The sequence below is a fragment of the Psammomys obesus genome, unplaced genomic scaffold (genome assembly GCF_907164565.1).
Source record: "Psammomys obesus unplaced genomic scaffold, mPsaObe1.curated_primary_1811, whole genome shotgun sequence".
NCBI lineage: Eukaryota > Metazoa > Chordata > Mammalia > Rodentia > Muridae > Psammomys > Psammomys obesus.
In genome coordinates, this window is record NW_026590859.1 from 2,869,906 (window position 1) to 2,884,038 (window position 14,133).

Genomic DNA, 14,133 nt, shown 5'->3' on the forward strand with positions numbered 1-14,133 from the left:
AAAAAAAAAAAAAAAAAAAAGCGTTTATAAGTCTTGAAAAAAGTTTTGAAGCCTTCAGAGAACAAAGTCCCATGTTTGAAAATCACATGATTTTCATAACCATTCCACCCTGTAGTCAAAAGAAGGTGCCGCCAGTGGAGCGAAGGCAGTGACCGGAGCACTAACTGCCCACGGATGGCCCTCAGAAGGCTCCTCTGCTGAAGCAGCAGCCCGGGCCTGACAACCTGAGCTTGATCGCTGGGACACACACAAAGGCAGACGGAGAGCCAGCTCCACAGGCCAGACCGCCACACAGCCACGTGTGCACGGCATAGACACGCGTCACATACATGAGGTCATCCATGAAACTTCATACAAAGAATGGGCCAGTTTACAAAGCTCCTGTTCTCTAAATCAGATGACGCTACAATAGGCCCTTTATTTTTCCACCATTTGCTCTGAGCATTTGGATCCATTTTAAATGGTTCCAGTGCTGATTCCAGGAACTGGCCGTGAACACCCTTGGTTACCAGTTCAGGGTCTGCCCTCCCTTTGTGCTGCTGTCCCTCGGAGAACCCACTTGAGCTCTGGGTGTTCTGTTGATTCCTTTCCACTGAGGGAGGTGGTGGGGACGGGACCTTCTCTGTCCCCCGGCCCTCTTTGTGTGTTTCATTTTGAGACAGGCCTGGCTAAGTTGCCTAGGCTAGTCATGAGCATTGGTCTGGAACGTGAGCTCCTGCCGCAGCCTCCCAAACAGCTGGCATTCCAGCCCTGTGACCCCAGGCCCAGCTAAGGAGCTCTTACTTGTGCTGTGTGCTTCTCTGCCTCCTCCCCCTGCCCCCAGCATCCTTGCAGGGTCTTCTCTGCCCACTGCCCGCTTGTCCCTCTTAGCTCCTAGAATTCAGTCTTGTCTGTTTCTGATTTTTTCCTTCCTTGCTCTGGATCTTTTTAAGCGTCTTCCTTTCATCCTTTCTTGATTCTGTGCCTGACTCTGAGGTTGTTTCTTCCTTCCGAATGCTTGTTCATAAGGAGGTGTAAAGCTCTGTGCCCAGAGCTGAGAGCTGACGTCCCTTCTCAAGGGACACTGCCTGCTGCTCGCCCAGTAGGTCCAGGCACCATGGCAGCGTCCCTGTGGCCATCTGTGACCTGGCACACCAGCTTCTCTTCACCCTCTACTGCTTTAGACTCTAACTGAACTCCTGAAGTCTGGTTAGGTGTTGATTACTGTAGTATTTTTAACAGTGACTTTGGAAGAAACATTGGCAAGTCCTGTGATGGGGAGGGGGGAGTCTTATCGGTGGATCATTTTCTGCTTTAGAAATTTAAAGAAGTGCTTTAGGACTTCGGCTTATCCTCCATTTCAGTCTAATTTGTACAACTGTTGTAGGAGAGTAAAAGCATAGGTTTTATTTAATGTGAAGTGAAGAAATATCAGATTCACAGGCCCTCTCTAAAAAAGCCAGCACAGCCTGGGCTGGTGGCGCACACCTGTAATCCTAGAGCCTGGGAGGCAGGTGGAGCCCTGGCAGTTTGAGGCCAGCCTGGTCTACACAGTCCAGGACAGCCAAGGCTACACAGAGAAACCCTATTTCGAGAAAGAAAAAAAAAAAGAGAAGAAAATGATCTCTTACCTGTTGAAAACCAGTGTCTGCGGTGTGTAATAGGACATTAACTGGGAAATGAGCGAAATGTCAGTGTTGTTCAGTGATCAAGAGGGAGCGTTTTCCTTTCCTTATTTTTGTGTGTGGATAAAAGGTAACTCGAGATGTATGTAATCTTTCTGAAAATGAAACCTCCATGAGGCAGCATATTAGTCTCATGTCTATGATTTGGTGAAAAGTTTTTAAAAAGCAAGTTGGAAAAATGTATGTCTTCATATCCTCATTAGGAAACTTCTTTTTAATTTTGTAGTCAAATCAGAAAATTAATGCCCGTTGGACCACAGAGGAGCAGCTCCTAGCAGTGCAAGGTATACAAAGCTAAGCAGTTACTGTTGTCGGTCTTCGCTGTCCCGGGAGGCGGCTGCGGCCTTCCCTCCCGTAAGTGGGTCAAGAAAGGGCTGCGTTCGGCACACCGTCCTGGTGAGCGTGTTTGTGGGTGCAGCACACGGAATCTGCATTCAGGGTCCCGAGGAGCACAGCACATCCCCAGTGCTCCGTGGCTCACGACCAACAGAAACTAAAAGTTTCTTATGTGTCTCATTTCCCTTTGTTCCTGTACCTGAAAAGCGTGAGGTGATGAAAATACTGCTTTCAGTGTGTCATCCCTTACAAAGAGACAGATCCCTGAGCACCTTCAGGAGGCCGTGGACACTGGGAAGGTGCCTCACCGCATCTGGTGCGATTCGTGAGCATACCACGGGCCGACGGGGAGCACTGTCAGCCTGGACAGGGGCAAATTGTCCATTTGTGTTTAGGATCAGTTTGTCTCTCTTTAAGATGAGCTACGCGCAGACCTCGGTGTGTGAATTAACTGTGGTCTGCCGTGGCCTGGTGACCCCTTCCTGTGCTGACTAGGAAGAGCTCTCGCGTGAGGCTAAGTGCTCTGAGCGGGGCTCCTGTGAGGCACGGCTTACACCTCCCGACCTGCACCCTCCTCTCTGCCCAGAGGCTGCACCCCGGGTATCTAGAGCTGTGGCTCAGGGCTCAGAGCAGGCCTTCTGTTCCCATCAAAGCCTGTTTCTCTCCGCTGTAGTGCGGCCTGATACGGGCTGACCCCTGGTCTCCAGTGTTTGGCTAGTATATCAGTTCTGTATCACGACAGAAATCATTCCAGCATATGGTTTTCTGCAGAGAATCTCCAGGGGAAATTTGGGGTGATCTTTCTCCACGCAGCCCTTGAAATTGATAGTGTCAGGGGCAGAGTCCACCAAATGAACAGCTTGGTTGGACCATCCAAAGCTGCAGTCAGGAAAAGGGCTGGGTACTGCCTGAGCAATTGTGTGCAGATAGCTCAGAAGTGTTGACGCTTAGAGCCAGGCCTCCCCGTCCTGCTGAGGGAGGGCAGTGTTCCCTGAGGCACGTTTAGAAAGTTACCTTTAAATAAATCATTCCGCCAGCAGTCTGGTGGAATACACTGGTTCTTGGGATTTTGAAGGTCCTTCAAAAACAGCCTGTTAATGCCTCGTTTTTAGTTCTGTAGATTAAAAGTAATTTGGAATTTTTATTCGGCCTCCTTCCTACTGTTAGAACATAAAAGGAAACAATGTGCATCTATTTGTGACTAAAGCAGTTGTTCTGGAAAGGACCGAACGGTGCGGGTTCCTGCTATCTGTACGTGCATTTACATAGAGGCCTGAATGATAGCTAACCCAGTGTGCTGGAGTGGCGCCCGGTGCCGGTTGCTCTCGTGAGGCGTGGACCTTGCTGTGAGATGCCACTTAGCAAACACTTGTTCTCTTCGATATTTCTGAGACACCTTCACATGGTAACTCCTTTAACAGCTGCTTCAGTGTTGGGAAGAAATGGTCACTCCTGTTTTGACAGCAGCGTGTTTCCGTGTGGTGGCACTCTAGCACGGTGTGGACCTCGTGTACGGCTGTGCCACCCTTCGTAAAATGCTCTGCCTTGTGCACACTGGATTGCTGCAGTGGTCTAGAGAAAGGGGTGGTGCGTTGTTGAGGTCGGCCAGTCAGTCTGAGCACACTGTGTGCTAAGCAGGCCCACCCGGGGTTCAGTCTACCACTCCCTCCTGTTGCCTGGGCGCCAGCCGTTTGAGCACTTTCCTTCCTTCCGCCCCTAGTGGGAAGTGGAAACGGGTCAGTCAGGTCTGGCGGGAACCTTGTCTCTGCTTCTGTCTCTGCCTTGTGGTCATGCTAGTTCTGCCATGGTCTTGGTGCGGTTCTCCAGGCGTCCAGGTGGGACATCGTTAGTGCCCAGAGGAGCCGGCTCTTGTGCCCTTTGCCCCACATCTGGATGGCCTTTTTCACGTAGGCAGCTGTTGTTGGCTGTTCTCAGAAAACACACGTTTCCATGGTCGCACGGAAGGAATGTGGTGTGTAGTGTTTGCTGTTGCTGTTGTAGTCCACTCAGAAGCGTATTCGTTTCCTGGTGCTTAGAAGATGTAGCTCTCTGATCTTCAGGCTATTTCAGGAAAAACAAAATTTTAGCAAGATGTTAGCCTTAGATTTCAGTTTCATTTCCCCTCCACGGTGTGTAGAACAGGGAGCAGAGCAGGGCGTCCAGGCCGGAGCCTGTGCGGAGAGTTGCCTCTCTTCGGCACCTTACAGTGTCATCCTTTAAAGAGAAACAAAGTTGCAGTCTGGAAATTGCCTTTTTAGATTTATCTCATGGCTAAAACCCAAACCTAGAGTGGTTTATAAAGTAGAAGGCAGGCGGCTTAACGCTGATAAAAAATGGAAAGACAGTAAATCTAGAACATGGAGGGCCACAGGGAGTGGAAGCCAGGCGCCAGTGCTCCTGTGGCGTCAGGCACCCGTTCGGTTTGAGGTGTTCTTTCTGTTACAGCGGGCGTGAGGGCGGACATCTTAGAGGGCGTCAGCCTCCGTAGAGCACGTCACATCGTTACCCACCCAAGGCCCCGTTGTTGGAGGAGTGGGATTGAACTTTCCACGTGAGAGTGCAGGGCGCAGAGAGAAGCGGTGGACGCCGGAAGGCCTCGTGCTCTGGACTCAGGGCCCAGTCCCGCCTGTCTGTCCGCTGAGCTAGTGAAGATGCTGGCAGTCCGTATCCCCAGGGATGTGAGTTTACCGTATGGGTCTCAGCTATGGGAAAGGCCGACCTTCGAGTCTCTAGACCCCGGGCTCTGGTTTCAGAAACAGCCCTGGGATTCAGTGTACTCCCGGAGCACCCTGAGTGCTGAAAGCTCTCCCTTAAGAGCTGCCGTAGGAATGGGCGGAGTCCGGGAGGTTCCGCTCTCGGCCCTCACCTCTGTGAGTGCTGGCTCTCTGCTGTGTAAATACCGAGAGCAGCGCCCGCCCGTGCTACCTCAGTCAGGAAACATCCGAGGGTGCTCCTAAGGCGTGAGTGGACCCAGCCCCGGCTCAGCACGGGCTTCCTCAGGCGGTGCCGGCCATTCTCTACCAGTAAGAAAATGACCCTTAACGCAGATAAGGAAGTTTTAACTGTGTGTGTAGAGGTACATACATGTCGGGCAGTGGAGAACAGTGACAGGACAGCGTGGGCCATCATACACCGTGGTGGTGACTGTCCCCTGGTTCCATTTTCCTTAATTCCCAGACAAAATTTTAAAAATTCTATCAAGTATTTAAGATAATTACTTGCAAGAATAGAAGCGTGGCTGAAAAGAGGCTTTTCCTCTCTGGGGTTTCCAGCTTCAGCTCTGGAGGAGTCTCTGGGAGGTCGTCCGTGAAAACTGGCCTCGGGCCTTTAGAGGTGACCCCTGCAGGTGAGCTTCAGCCGTGTGGTGGACCCAGCCACTGCAATAACTCCCTGCTGAGAAAGCAGTAGATCTACGTGAGGAGCATGGCCCTCCCCCAGGGCACAGAGCGGGTTCGGTGGCCCTTACTCAGGTCAGCCCTCCTCATCTGTGCACTGAGGCGCTCCTGAAGAAGCTGCCGCAGGGCGCCAGCCCGCTGCTCACCCTCGCGTAGACCCGCAGAGCCTCCCCTCTAGACAGAACGCCGAAGCCCAAGGCTTTGTGTAGGTTTTTAGAGGGTTTTATCTCCTAGCCAGAAGGCTGTTGAGCGCTCCCAGGAGTACAGAGATGACAGAGCAGCCCACCATTGACCAGGGAAGTGACTCACTAAAGTGCAAGGCACAAGGGCCTCAGTCCAGTCCCTAGAACCAGGGGCTTGTTTGATTGTGTTTAAGGTATGGCTGTGCGCACTTGTGGCCCAGCGCTGGGGGGCAGTGACTGGCAGACCCCAGGGACGCTTTGGCCAGCCTCGCCTCCTCAGTGGGTTCCAGGACACAGACCCTGTCTTAAAAACACAACATGGCTAGAACCTGAGAAACAACATCTGAGCTTGCGCGCTCGCACACACGTGCACACACACTTCGTGACACCGTGAGCAGCGCCCCATAGTTTGAGGAAGAACAGAAGCAAGCCGATGGCAAAGAAAACCCCACTCTCCGAGCACAGCGCAGACACTGGAGCTCTGCACTTCCCCAGCTCTTCCCGCACTCGGGAGCCGTGAGGGCCCGGGAGCAGGCGGGGGACCGCCCGCCCTAGAGGACAGGCCCCGCCAGGGCAAGGGTTCTGGGTCTGTGTGTTCTCAGGGCCCCGGTGGGGTCATGCCGCAAACCAGAGGGCCTCGCCTGAGGGCAGCACAGGCGTGCCTGGGTGAGCTGGGGAAGCTGGCACCACTCACTTCAGAAGCCGCGCTCTCTCGGAGGCCTTGTCAGCTGAGGGTCTGTAACCTTGCAGCGGGACAGTCCTGGTGCCAAGGGAGGCCATCAGCTTCTAGGAGAGCGAGGGAAAGACTGGAAATTCAGTAGCTTTGTGGAAAGCCCAGGCGGCTTCCAGGCAGCCTCTCTCTGTGCAGCCGGCTCAGGCGTGTGTTCGGAGTTGGCGCAGAACCTTCTAAAAGCTGCTGCCTCCTGAGGAGCTCCTGGTGGAGGGCTGCTGGAGTGTGACCATAGCTGTCACCCGGAACCTGGCTGCGGCTGCCATACAGACCGTCAGGTAGCGAGGGACCCCCGGAACCGGTCTGGGTTTGCAGAGTGCGCGCTTCTTTGTGTTGACTGAGCACCGTACTGACATCGGTGCTGGCGTGCCCGTCTCTCCTGTAGGGCAGCACACGTGAACATGGCGTGTACAGCCAGGCTCCGTTAGAGAGATGTCTCGCTTCCCACCAGAAAGCTCTAAAGCAGTGACCGCCCCCGAGCCCAGCCCGGCGGGGCAGCTGTACTCGGAGATGCTTGTTCCCAGAGCCTCAGTGCAGAGCGAGAGCAGCGAGCAGCAGTGAAGGGCAGAGCCGCGCTCACGGTGGAGGCATCTTGGCCTCGGCACTCCGAGAACAGCGCTCTGAGCCGCACCTGCCTTTCCCCACACCCTCGGCTTTGATTACACTGAGTGGCGGTTTAAGCCTCCTCTTGTCTCTCTCATCTCTTTCATGAATGACCACTTTCCGATATGAGTACAGTTATCAAAGTATAAACTAAAAACCTTTGAATTGTATCTTGAGCAAGGCACACCTCTTCCTACATGCCCCCTTGATTTCCTTTTGGAACTCAGCTAAGCAGGTTATCACCCGTGTTGAGTTCTGAAGACAATTGTTGATCGCAACTTCCTAAGCCAGCTACTGCCTCTCCTCCTCAGCGGTGTGTTCTGTGGGGGTGTCCTGACGTCTAAGGCGGGTGATGCGCTCGGGGCTGATTCTCCCAGAGAAGCACTTAGGAGTTTTCACACACGGTTAGATAGACCAAATGAATCTTCCTTTCCACGCCCCCTCAGGCTGCCATAATTCTGAGCTTCTAAAGGAATTATTTCCATTTGTCGGTGCCCTGGTGGGGTAGGCGGGTAATTATGGTGCAGTTCCTGTTAAGCCTCAAATTAACTTGCTTTGTTTGCATCGTGGGGGAACCATATGGCACACGAGGTCCATTGAGGGGTTAAAGACATGGCTTCTTCCATCCAGTTGTGTTTACAAACGGTGTTGCTCAAATTTAGGTGACTGGCTACTAGGGCAATAAGTGGATGTGGAATTGAGGATGGAACAAAGAATTCAATGCTTTACAATAAATGGACTGTATTTGAGAGTTCAAGAGAGGATTGGAGAAAATAACTGAGTATGTAAAAACTGGTAAGTTTCCGATTGTTCAGTCGAAGGCAAGCGGCTGGCTGATGAAATGACAAACTGACGGTTTTCATCTGTGACCTTGATCGCTAGCTTAGACTGTCTCAGCACTGGGACCCGAGCGGAGCGTGTCCGAAAGGCTGTTGACTGCTGGTGTTTGCGTGTGCATGGTGTGTGGTACCCGGCTCTCCTTGCTGACCCTTCACAGGTGTGTGTCTGCTTTGCCTTCCAGGTGTCCGCAAATATGGTAAAGATTTTCAAGCTATTGCAGATGTAATTGGCAACAAGACTGTTGGCCAAGTGAAGAACTTCTTTGTAAACTACAGGCGTCGGTTTAACTTAGAGGAGGTATTGCAGGAGTGGGAAGCAGAACAAGGAACCCAGGCTCCTAATGCTGATGCTTCCGCTTTAGGGGAGGAGACAGAAAGTGCTTCTCACGTGCCGTCAGGGAAGAGCACTGATGAAGAAGAGGAGGTGTGTGTGTGTCTGGAACTGCAGCTGCTCTGAGCTGAGGAGCCGCCCCTGTGTGGCGCTCTGGAAGGGTGATGTGTGAGGACTAGCTAACTGAGCATGAGGCTGGCAATCCACTTCCTCAGTGACGCTTCTCTGGTGACTGCTAAGTCATAGACAGCCCACTCTGGTCCTAGCAGAGCGGAAAGTGTATTTCTCCACTGTTAAGCTGTTTACTAATAAAGATGTCTGTTTGGTAGCCTTGTTGGGTTTTTTGTTTTTTGTTTTTGGGTGGGAGGTAGGTTTTTTTTGTTTTGTTTTGTTTTATTAAAAATAAAAGAAGCTTGCGCTTCCAATGAACACTGGCGTTACTTTGTTTTGTTTTTATTTATTTTGGTTTTTTTCCTGTGACAGCCCAAACTATATTGTAGCAAGTTTGTTAGGACTTAAATCTCATACATGTGTTTTTGTTTCCTCACCTCTAGGCACAGACCCCACAGGCTCCTCAGACTCTGGGTCCATCACCTCCTGCCCCACCATGCCCGCCAACACCAACAGCCCCCATTGCCACCCTGACCCAGCCTCCACCTCTTCTCCGCCCAACACCGCCTGCCGCCCCTGCTCTGCACCGGCAGCCTCCTCCACTCCAGCAGCAGGCTCGCTTCAGCCAGCCCCGGCCAGCTCTCAACCAGCCTCCACCACCGCTCATCCGCCCTGCTAACTCCATGCCGCCCCGCCTAAACCCCAGGCCAGTGCTGAGCACGGCTGGTGGTCAGCAGCCACCTTCACTCATTGGGATCCAGACAGACTCACAGCCCTCACTGCACTAAGCGAGTTGGACAGAGTGGCAGGCCTCTCACCATCACTGAACCAGTGCTCGTCCAACTGACCCAAAAGAGGACAGCCAGTCCTTCCCAGACACCGAGGCTGCAGATCAGCCATCACACAGCTCTGCTGACCCCTCCAGCAGGCCCCCTCTGCTGGCCTCCTCACTAGTGTGAGCTCACGGAGGAAAAGTAGTCTACACACCAGGGGAGGTTTGTTTGTTTTTACTGTATTTATTTTGTTGAGGTTTCTTATTTTTCTGCTCTTCCTACTCAAAGCTGTTAGTACAGAAATACTGACTTAGAAATTGTAAAAACTCCTTAAGTTCCTTAAGGGTGTTTAGCTCTTTGCTTTTTCTTTAATTTAAATTTAAATACACACACACACTTTCCTATGTTAGGAGTGCAAGAATACATAGCCTGCATTTCAGATTTTGATATGTTCATATTTAAGAAATTATAGCTTCTTATCCCTTTTTTCAAAATGTGTTGCTTTCTTTCTAAAGGAACTCTAATATATTCCTTTAAAAGAAAGCAATTAAAATCAATTGCAAAGCAATTATATAAAACCACAAAGAATGTATTGAACCTGCTAATCCTTTAACACAGTTTGGGGTCCTTATGTAAAGTCCTTGTTTAAAGGTCATTGACCCTGTTATCTTTCAGTAATACAGGTTTGGAATCACATGCAGAAAAAGGACTTAAAATTTGGTGACATATAATGTTTTTAAGTTCTTTGAAAATGTTAGTTTTGAAAACAATGTTTCTAAACACTTTTTGCCGTTAGCTACTCTCGGCCTGTGTGGGAATCCAGAACATTCTTTTGTCAGTTCTGTAGAGGCGGTGGTTATGGAAACATTTATTTACAATTTCTCTTCTGAACTTCAAGTAGCCCTCACTGGTAGGGTCTGTGTTTAACAGGAAGGGTGTTTTTTTCTTGATAAATCTCTGTCCATCTACACGTGTGCTTGCCACCGTGTGCTTGGGGTTTGATTTAGGGCTAAATCATCAGCATCACGTCACTAGATGAACTTGAGAATTTGTTGTGTTATTGCAATAATTGTGCCATTAACTAAAGTACTTAGACCCACTTTTATGAAAAAGCAGAGACTTAAAGTCTTTAGCGCCCACGAAGAACACTTATGGCGGAAGCATTGCATCGCCCTGTCACCGGCGGTCCTGGTGGCGTGACCTCGTCCTGTAGCAGGGCTTATTGCAGAGGGACAGTTGGGTAGGGCCACAGGCTGTCCACATCAGAAGTGCCATCTATTCCCCAGCTATTGGAAAAACAGTCCCTTTCTGGGCTCTGCAGCCTGAAGGAGCCCTGGGTTTAAATTCATTGTCAGTCTCCATTTTCAGAGTTCCTTCCTAGAACCCTTCATCCTGCCACACTGAAGGTGGCTTTCAGGAGGAGCCCATTCTTACTGGATCACCTTAATAGTTTATGCCCCAGATAAAATGTAACTGATTTAAAAATAATATTAAAGAATTTATACTTATTTTTACTTTAAAAGCCATGAAAAACGGTTGTGTATCTTAAACTGTCTAGAGCATTTTCAAAGCCCTTGTCTTGTGTGCGTGCATATTATACCTTGACAGCTTCCGTTGTCTCGTCTCCTGTCGGTAACCTTCAGTACAGTCTGTGGGGAATGTCAGTCAAGTTGGTCAGCACCAGCGTCCGTCCAGATGTGCGGTATCTGTGGTTCATTTAAAATCTGTGTGTCCCAGACGTGGGCCGGGCGCTTGTCGGAGGGATGTGTTGCGGCTGTATTTGCCAACACTAGAGCACGCAGTAGAAAAGTCGTAGTTTCCTTAGTGATGGGACACGTGCATAGTCAGGCGTCTTCATTGTGTGCTTTGCATATTTTGTAAATACTTTGCACGTCATTATTTCCCTTTTTTGTTTGAGCAGTGTTTGGCCTGGAAGAGTAATATGCTTGCTGCTTAAAGGATTAAAGATTTAAAGGTGTCCATGTCTTCTATTTTTACATAACCTCATGTTGTATAAAAGTTGAGGACCTCTTCACTGTGAAATTTAAATACTGGTTTTTATATATATAAAAAGCAAAGCCTAGAAATTCTTAATGACCATTTTCGTTAATTCTGAAGTAATCTTTTTAAAGAGATCTACACCAAAGTGTTCTTATAACTACAAATAAATCACACTGTTACTACGTCTGTTAAAATGAACAAAAAAGTATTTAATTCCAGTGTAACATGGATGGAAATAAGGGTGAGTTATGATCAAGAGTAAACTGACAATTGAGTAAACCAGAACGTGCAAGAAAGTGAGAAAATGCAAAATTCCGTCCTAATTCGGACCTGTGTTTAGTTAGCCCTAGGTGAGGGGGTCAGCCAAGAGTGACAGTCGCGATTTCTAAAACTACGAAGTACTTTGCTTAAAGGTCCAAGTTGGGGGCTGGAGAGACGGCTCAGAGCTTAAGAGCACCGGCTGCTCTTCCAGAGGTCCTGACTTCAGTTCCCAGCACCCACATGGTGGCTCACAGCCATCTATAGTGAGCTCTATAGTGCCTCTTCTGGCGTGCAGGTGAGCATGCAGACAGAATACTGTATAAATGATAAATAAATAAATCTTTAAAAAAAAAGTCCAAAGTTCAGTTATTAGGTAGGTATGTCATGTTAATGTTCGCTCCTGTCCCTTAAGTACCCTAATCCTGACTAAAACGGGGGCTCCAGGACCCCCAGGAAGAAGGTAGCTTCGGACTCAAGGTTTGGCACTCTCTTTGCTTCTCCAAAATAAATGACAACCACATTCTAATTGCAGGGAATATGTAAACCAAAATGTGTTGTGTTTTTAAACTTAGACAGTTTCAGACCACCTTGTTTCAGGTGGAAGTGACTCAGAAAGCCCAGGCCAAGCTTGGGAGTCCTCCTGTGCCACACAAGCTGTCTGCTGGTCACTTTCCCGTACGTGTGCGGGGTTATCGCCGTGGGCACAGGCAGTGTTCTGAGGGGCCCAGCAATGGCTGTCTCCTGACAGAAAGGCCAAGAATCTGGTGGCTGTTCAGTCACAAGACTGGATGCCGCAACAGTCGTGATCTGGGGCTGGCGCTCAGGGGTCTAGAGAGTCTTCAGTCTGAGTTGCAAGCCCAAAGAAGTAGGTTCTGGTGACTGAGCAGCCGCAGGATGGTTGAATTTGCCAGCAAGAAGTAGGTCCAGCGCAAAAAAGCAAAAGAGAAGCTTTGTTCCCCCGTGTCCTTCCATGTCGGGTGCCGTCAGAAGTTGAGGCCCGGGCTGAGGCGGCCCCTCACGGGGGTGCCCAGCTGACACCCAGCTGAGCCGTCATACACTCAGCTCACACTAGCCCATCTTTACCTTCCTTCATGAAGGAACATCATGGTGCCTAGAGGTCTTTCACTTGTTTTTAAATTATCACACAAATATTAGGTGTCGTGGCATTTTCAAGCAAACCTAACCCCACCCCTGCCTTTCCTCAGCCCCCTCTCGCTTTCCTCAGCCTCTCTTATCCCTGAACACTCAGTGAGGAAGCAGTAAAGGGAGATGGTAGTTGCACTGAGGTGTTTGTAAGCTGCCATTAACAAATCAGAGACTGCTGACAAGGGTGGCGATTCCTGATGGGGCTTCGTAGGACTCTACCAGGAGCCTGGGTGAGAAAGGGTTTTAAGGAAGAAAAAAAAATTCTTCTGTGGAATCAAACAGGCAGGCACAACCGTGGGGTCCTGTTGGGTCCTTATTACTAACTCCACACGGGTCCTGGGCCTCACTCCATGCCTGGGTGGCCATGCCCACGTGTGTGGCTGACACAGACAGCTGAGGATCAAAAAGGAACAAACTTGAGTACGTATTTCGATTTTGTGAAGTGCTGACCCGGAACGGACTTAAATTTCTGCCCCGAGGCTTCCTCACAATTTTTAGACGGAATCCTGTCTTATTTCCCTTTATAGAAAAGACAGTCCGCTTTGCTTACAATAATCGCAGTCGGGGCCTTGGTGCTTTCACTTCTCATCAGGTGTGAGAAGCAGGACTGAATTAACACTAGGACCCAAACAAAGCGCTGACTGCTCAGACCCCAGACACGGGTGTGAAGAGGGCGGTGCACAGATCCAGGGCGGATGCCCTCGAACGTGACAGCAGTGAAGCTGCTTTTTGAAACTTGGTTCTGATCAGCTGGTAGCCAGGCAGGAGGAAAGAGGCTCTGCGTTCCTTAGGCGTTTCAGCCGGGACTGAGCTGCTGTGTGCAGAGGCTCTAAGCGGATTTTATGTGCATGGATCTGCCTGTTTGTCTGACTAGTGAATGCAACGCTGGCAACCCCAAAAGGGTCCCCGGCTCCCTGCACTGGATCTGTGGATGATTGCAAGCTGCCTTGCCGGTTCTGGGGGCTGAACCTGGGCCATCTCTCTCCCAGCCCCAGAAAGAGTCCTCAAAAACAAACCTGTCAGTCTGGGGAGGGGAGCTGCCCTCCGCCCCTCCTCCTGCCTGCCTCTCTGTGGTAGCCAGCCCACAGACAGGTGGCGCTGAGGGCAGGTCTGTTGGGTGGACTAGAAAGGGTCTCCTCTATCTGGCCGGGAGGAAACCCACAGATGTGCAACACGCTTGGTAGGCCAGGGCGTTCTCTGTGACCACAGCCTGGGCTGCTTCCCGCCCGGCCTGGCGTGCTGCCGCACCATCTTCACCCGTGTCGGCAGGTGAGCAGGCTCCGCGTGCAGCTCCCAGCTCCAGGGAGACGGTGTCTCCTTGTCTGCTCACACCCATCACCGCGTAATACAAAGTGTGCTTTTCATTCTTCAAAGTAATATTCTATTGAGCCTTTGGATTTTCACATTGCACACTCAGATCACACTCACTCCCCTCCACATCTGCCCCGTTTTCTGACACCCCCCACTGCCATGCCCTTGTGACCCCCTCCCAAACAAAGTCCACTTTGTGTTGTCCTTACTGCATGGTCATGTGTGGCTAAGCTCCCAGTGGCGGGGTCTTCCCCACCCGCACCACGCAGGGCCTCCTCCACGCAGGACCTTCTCCTCCTCCACACAGGACCTCCTCCTCCACGCAGGGCCACCTCCACGCAGGGCCTCCTCCTCCTCCACACAGGACCTCCTCCTCCTCCACACAGGACCTCCTCCTCCTCCCCGCAGGGCCTCCTCCTCCTCCACACAGGACCTCCTCCTCCTCCACGC

The 14,133-nt window shown here is 50.7% G+C and overlaps 1 protein-coding gene across 1 annotated transcript in view; it reads left to right on the plus strand.

Moving 5' to 3' along the window:
• The window catches only part of Rcor3 (REST corepressor 3), a gene marked incomplete in the record, with an annotated part of 40,068 nt that extends 29,010 nt beyond the window's left edge, over positions 1-11,058 (plus strand). The window contains 3 exon segments of the mRNA XM_055609253.1: positions 1,891-1,948; positions 7,932-8,173; positions 8,635-11,058. Coding sequence (XP_055465228.1) covers positions 1,891-1,948; positions 7,932-8,173; positions 8,635-8,979 — 645 coding nt within the window.
• Between the last annotated feature and the right edge of the window lie 3,075 nt (positions 11,059-14,133).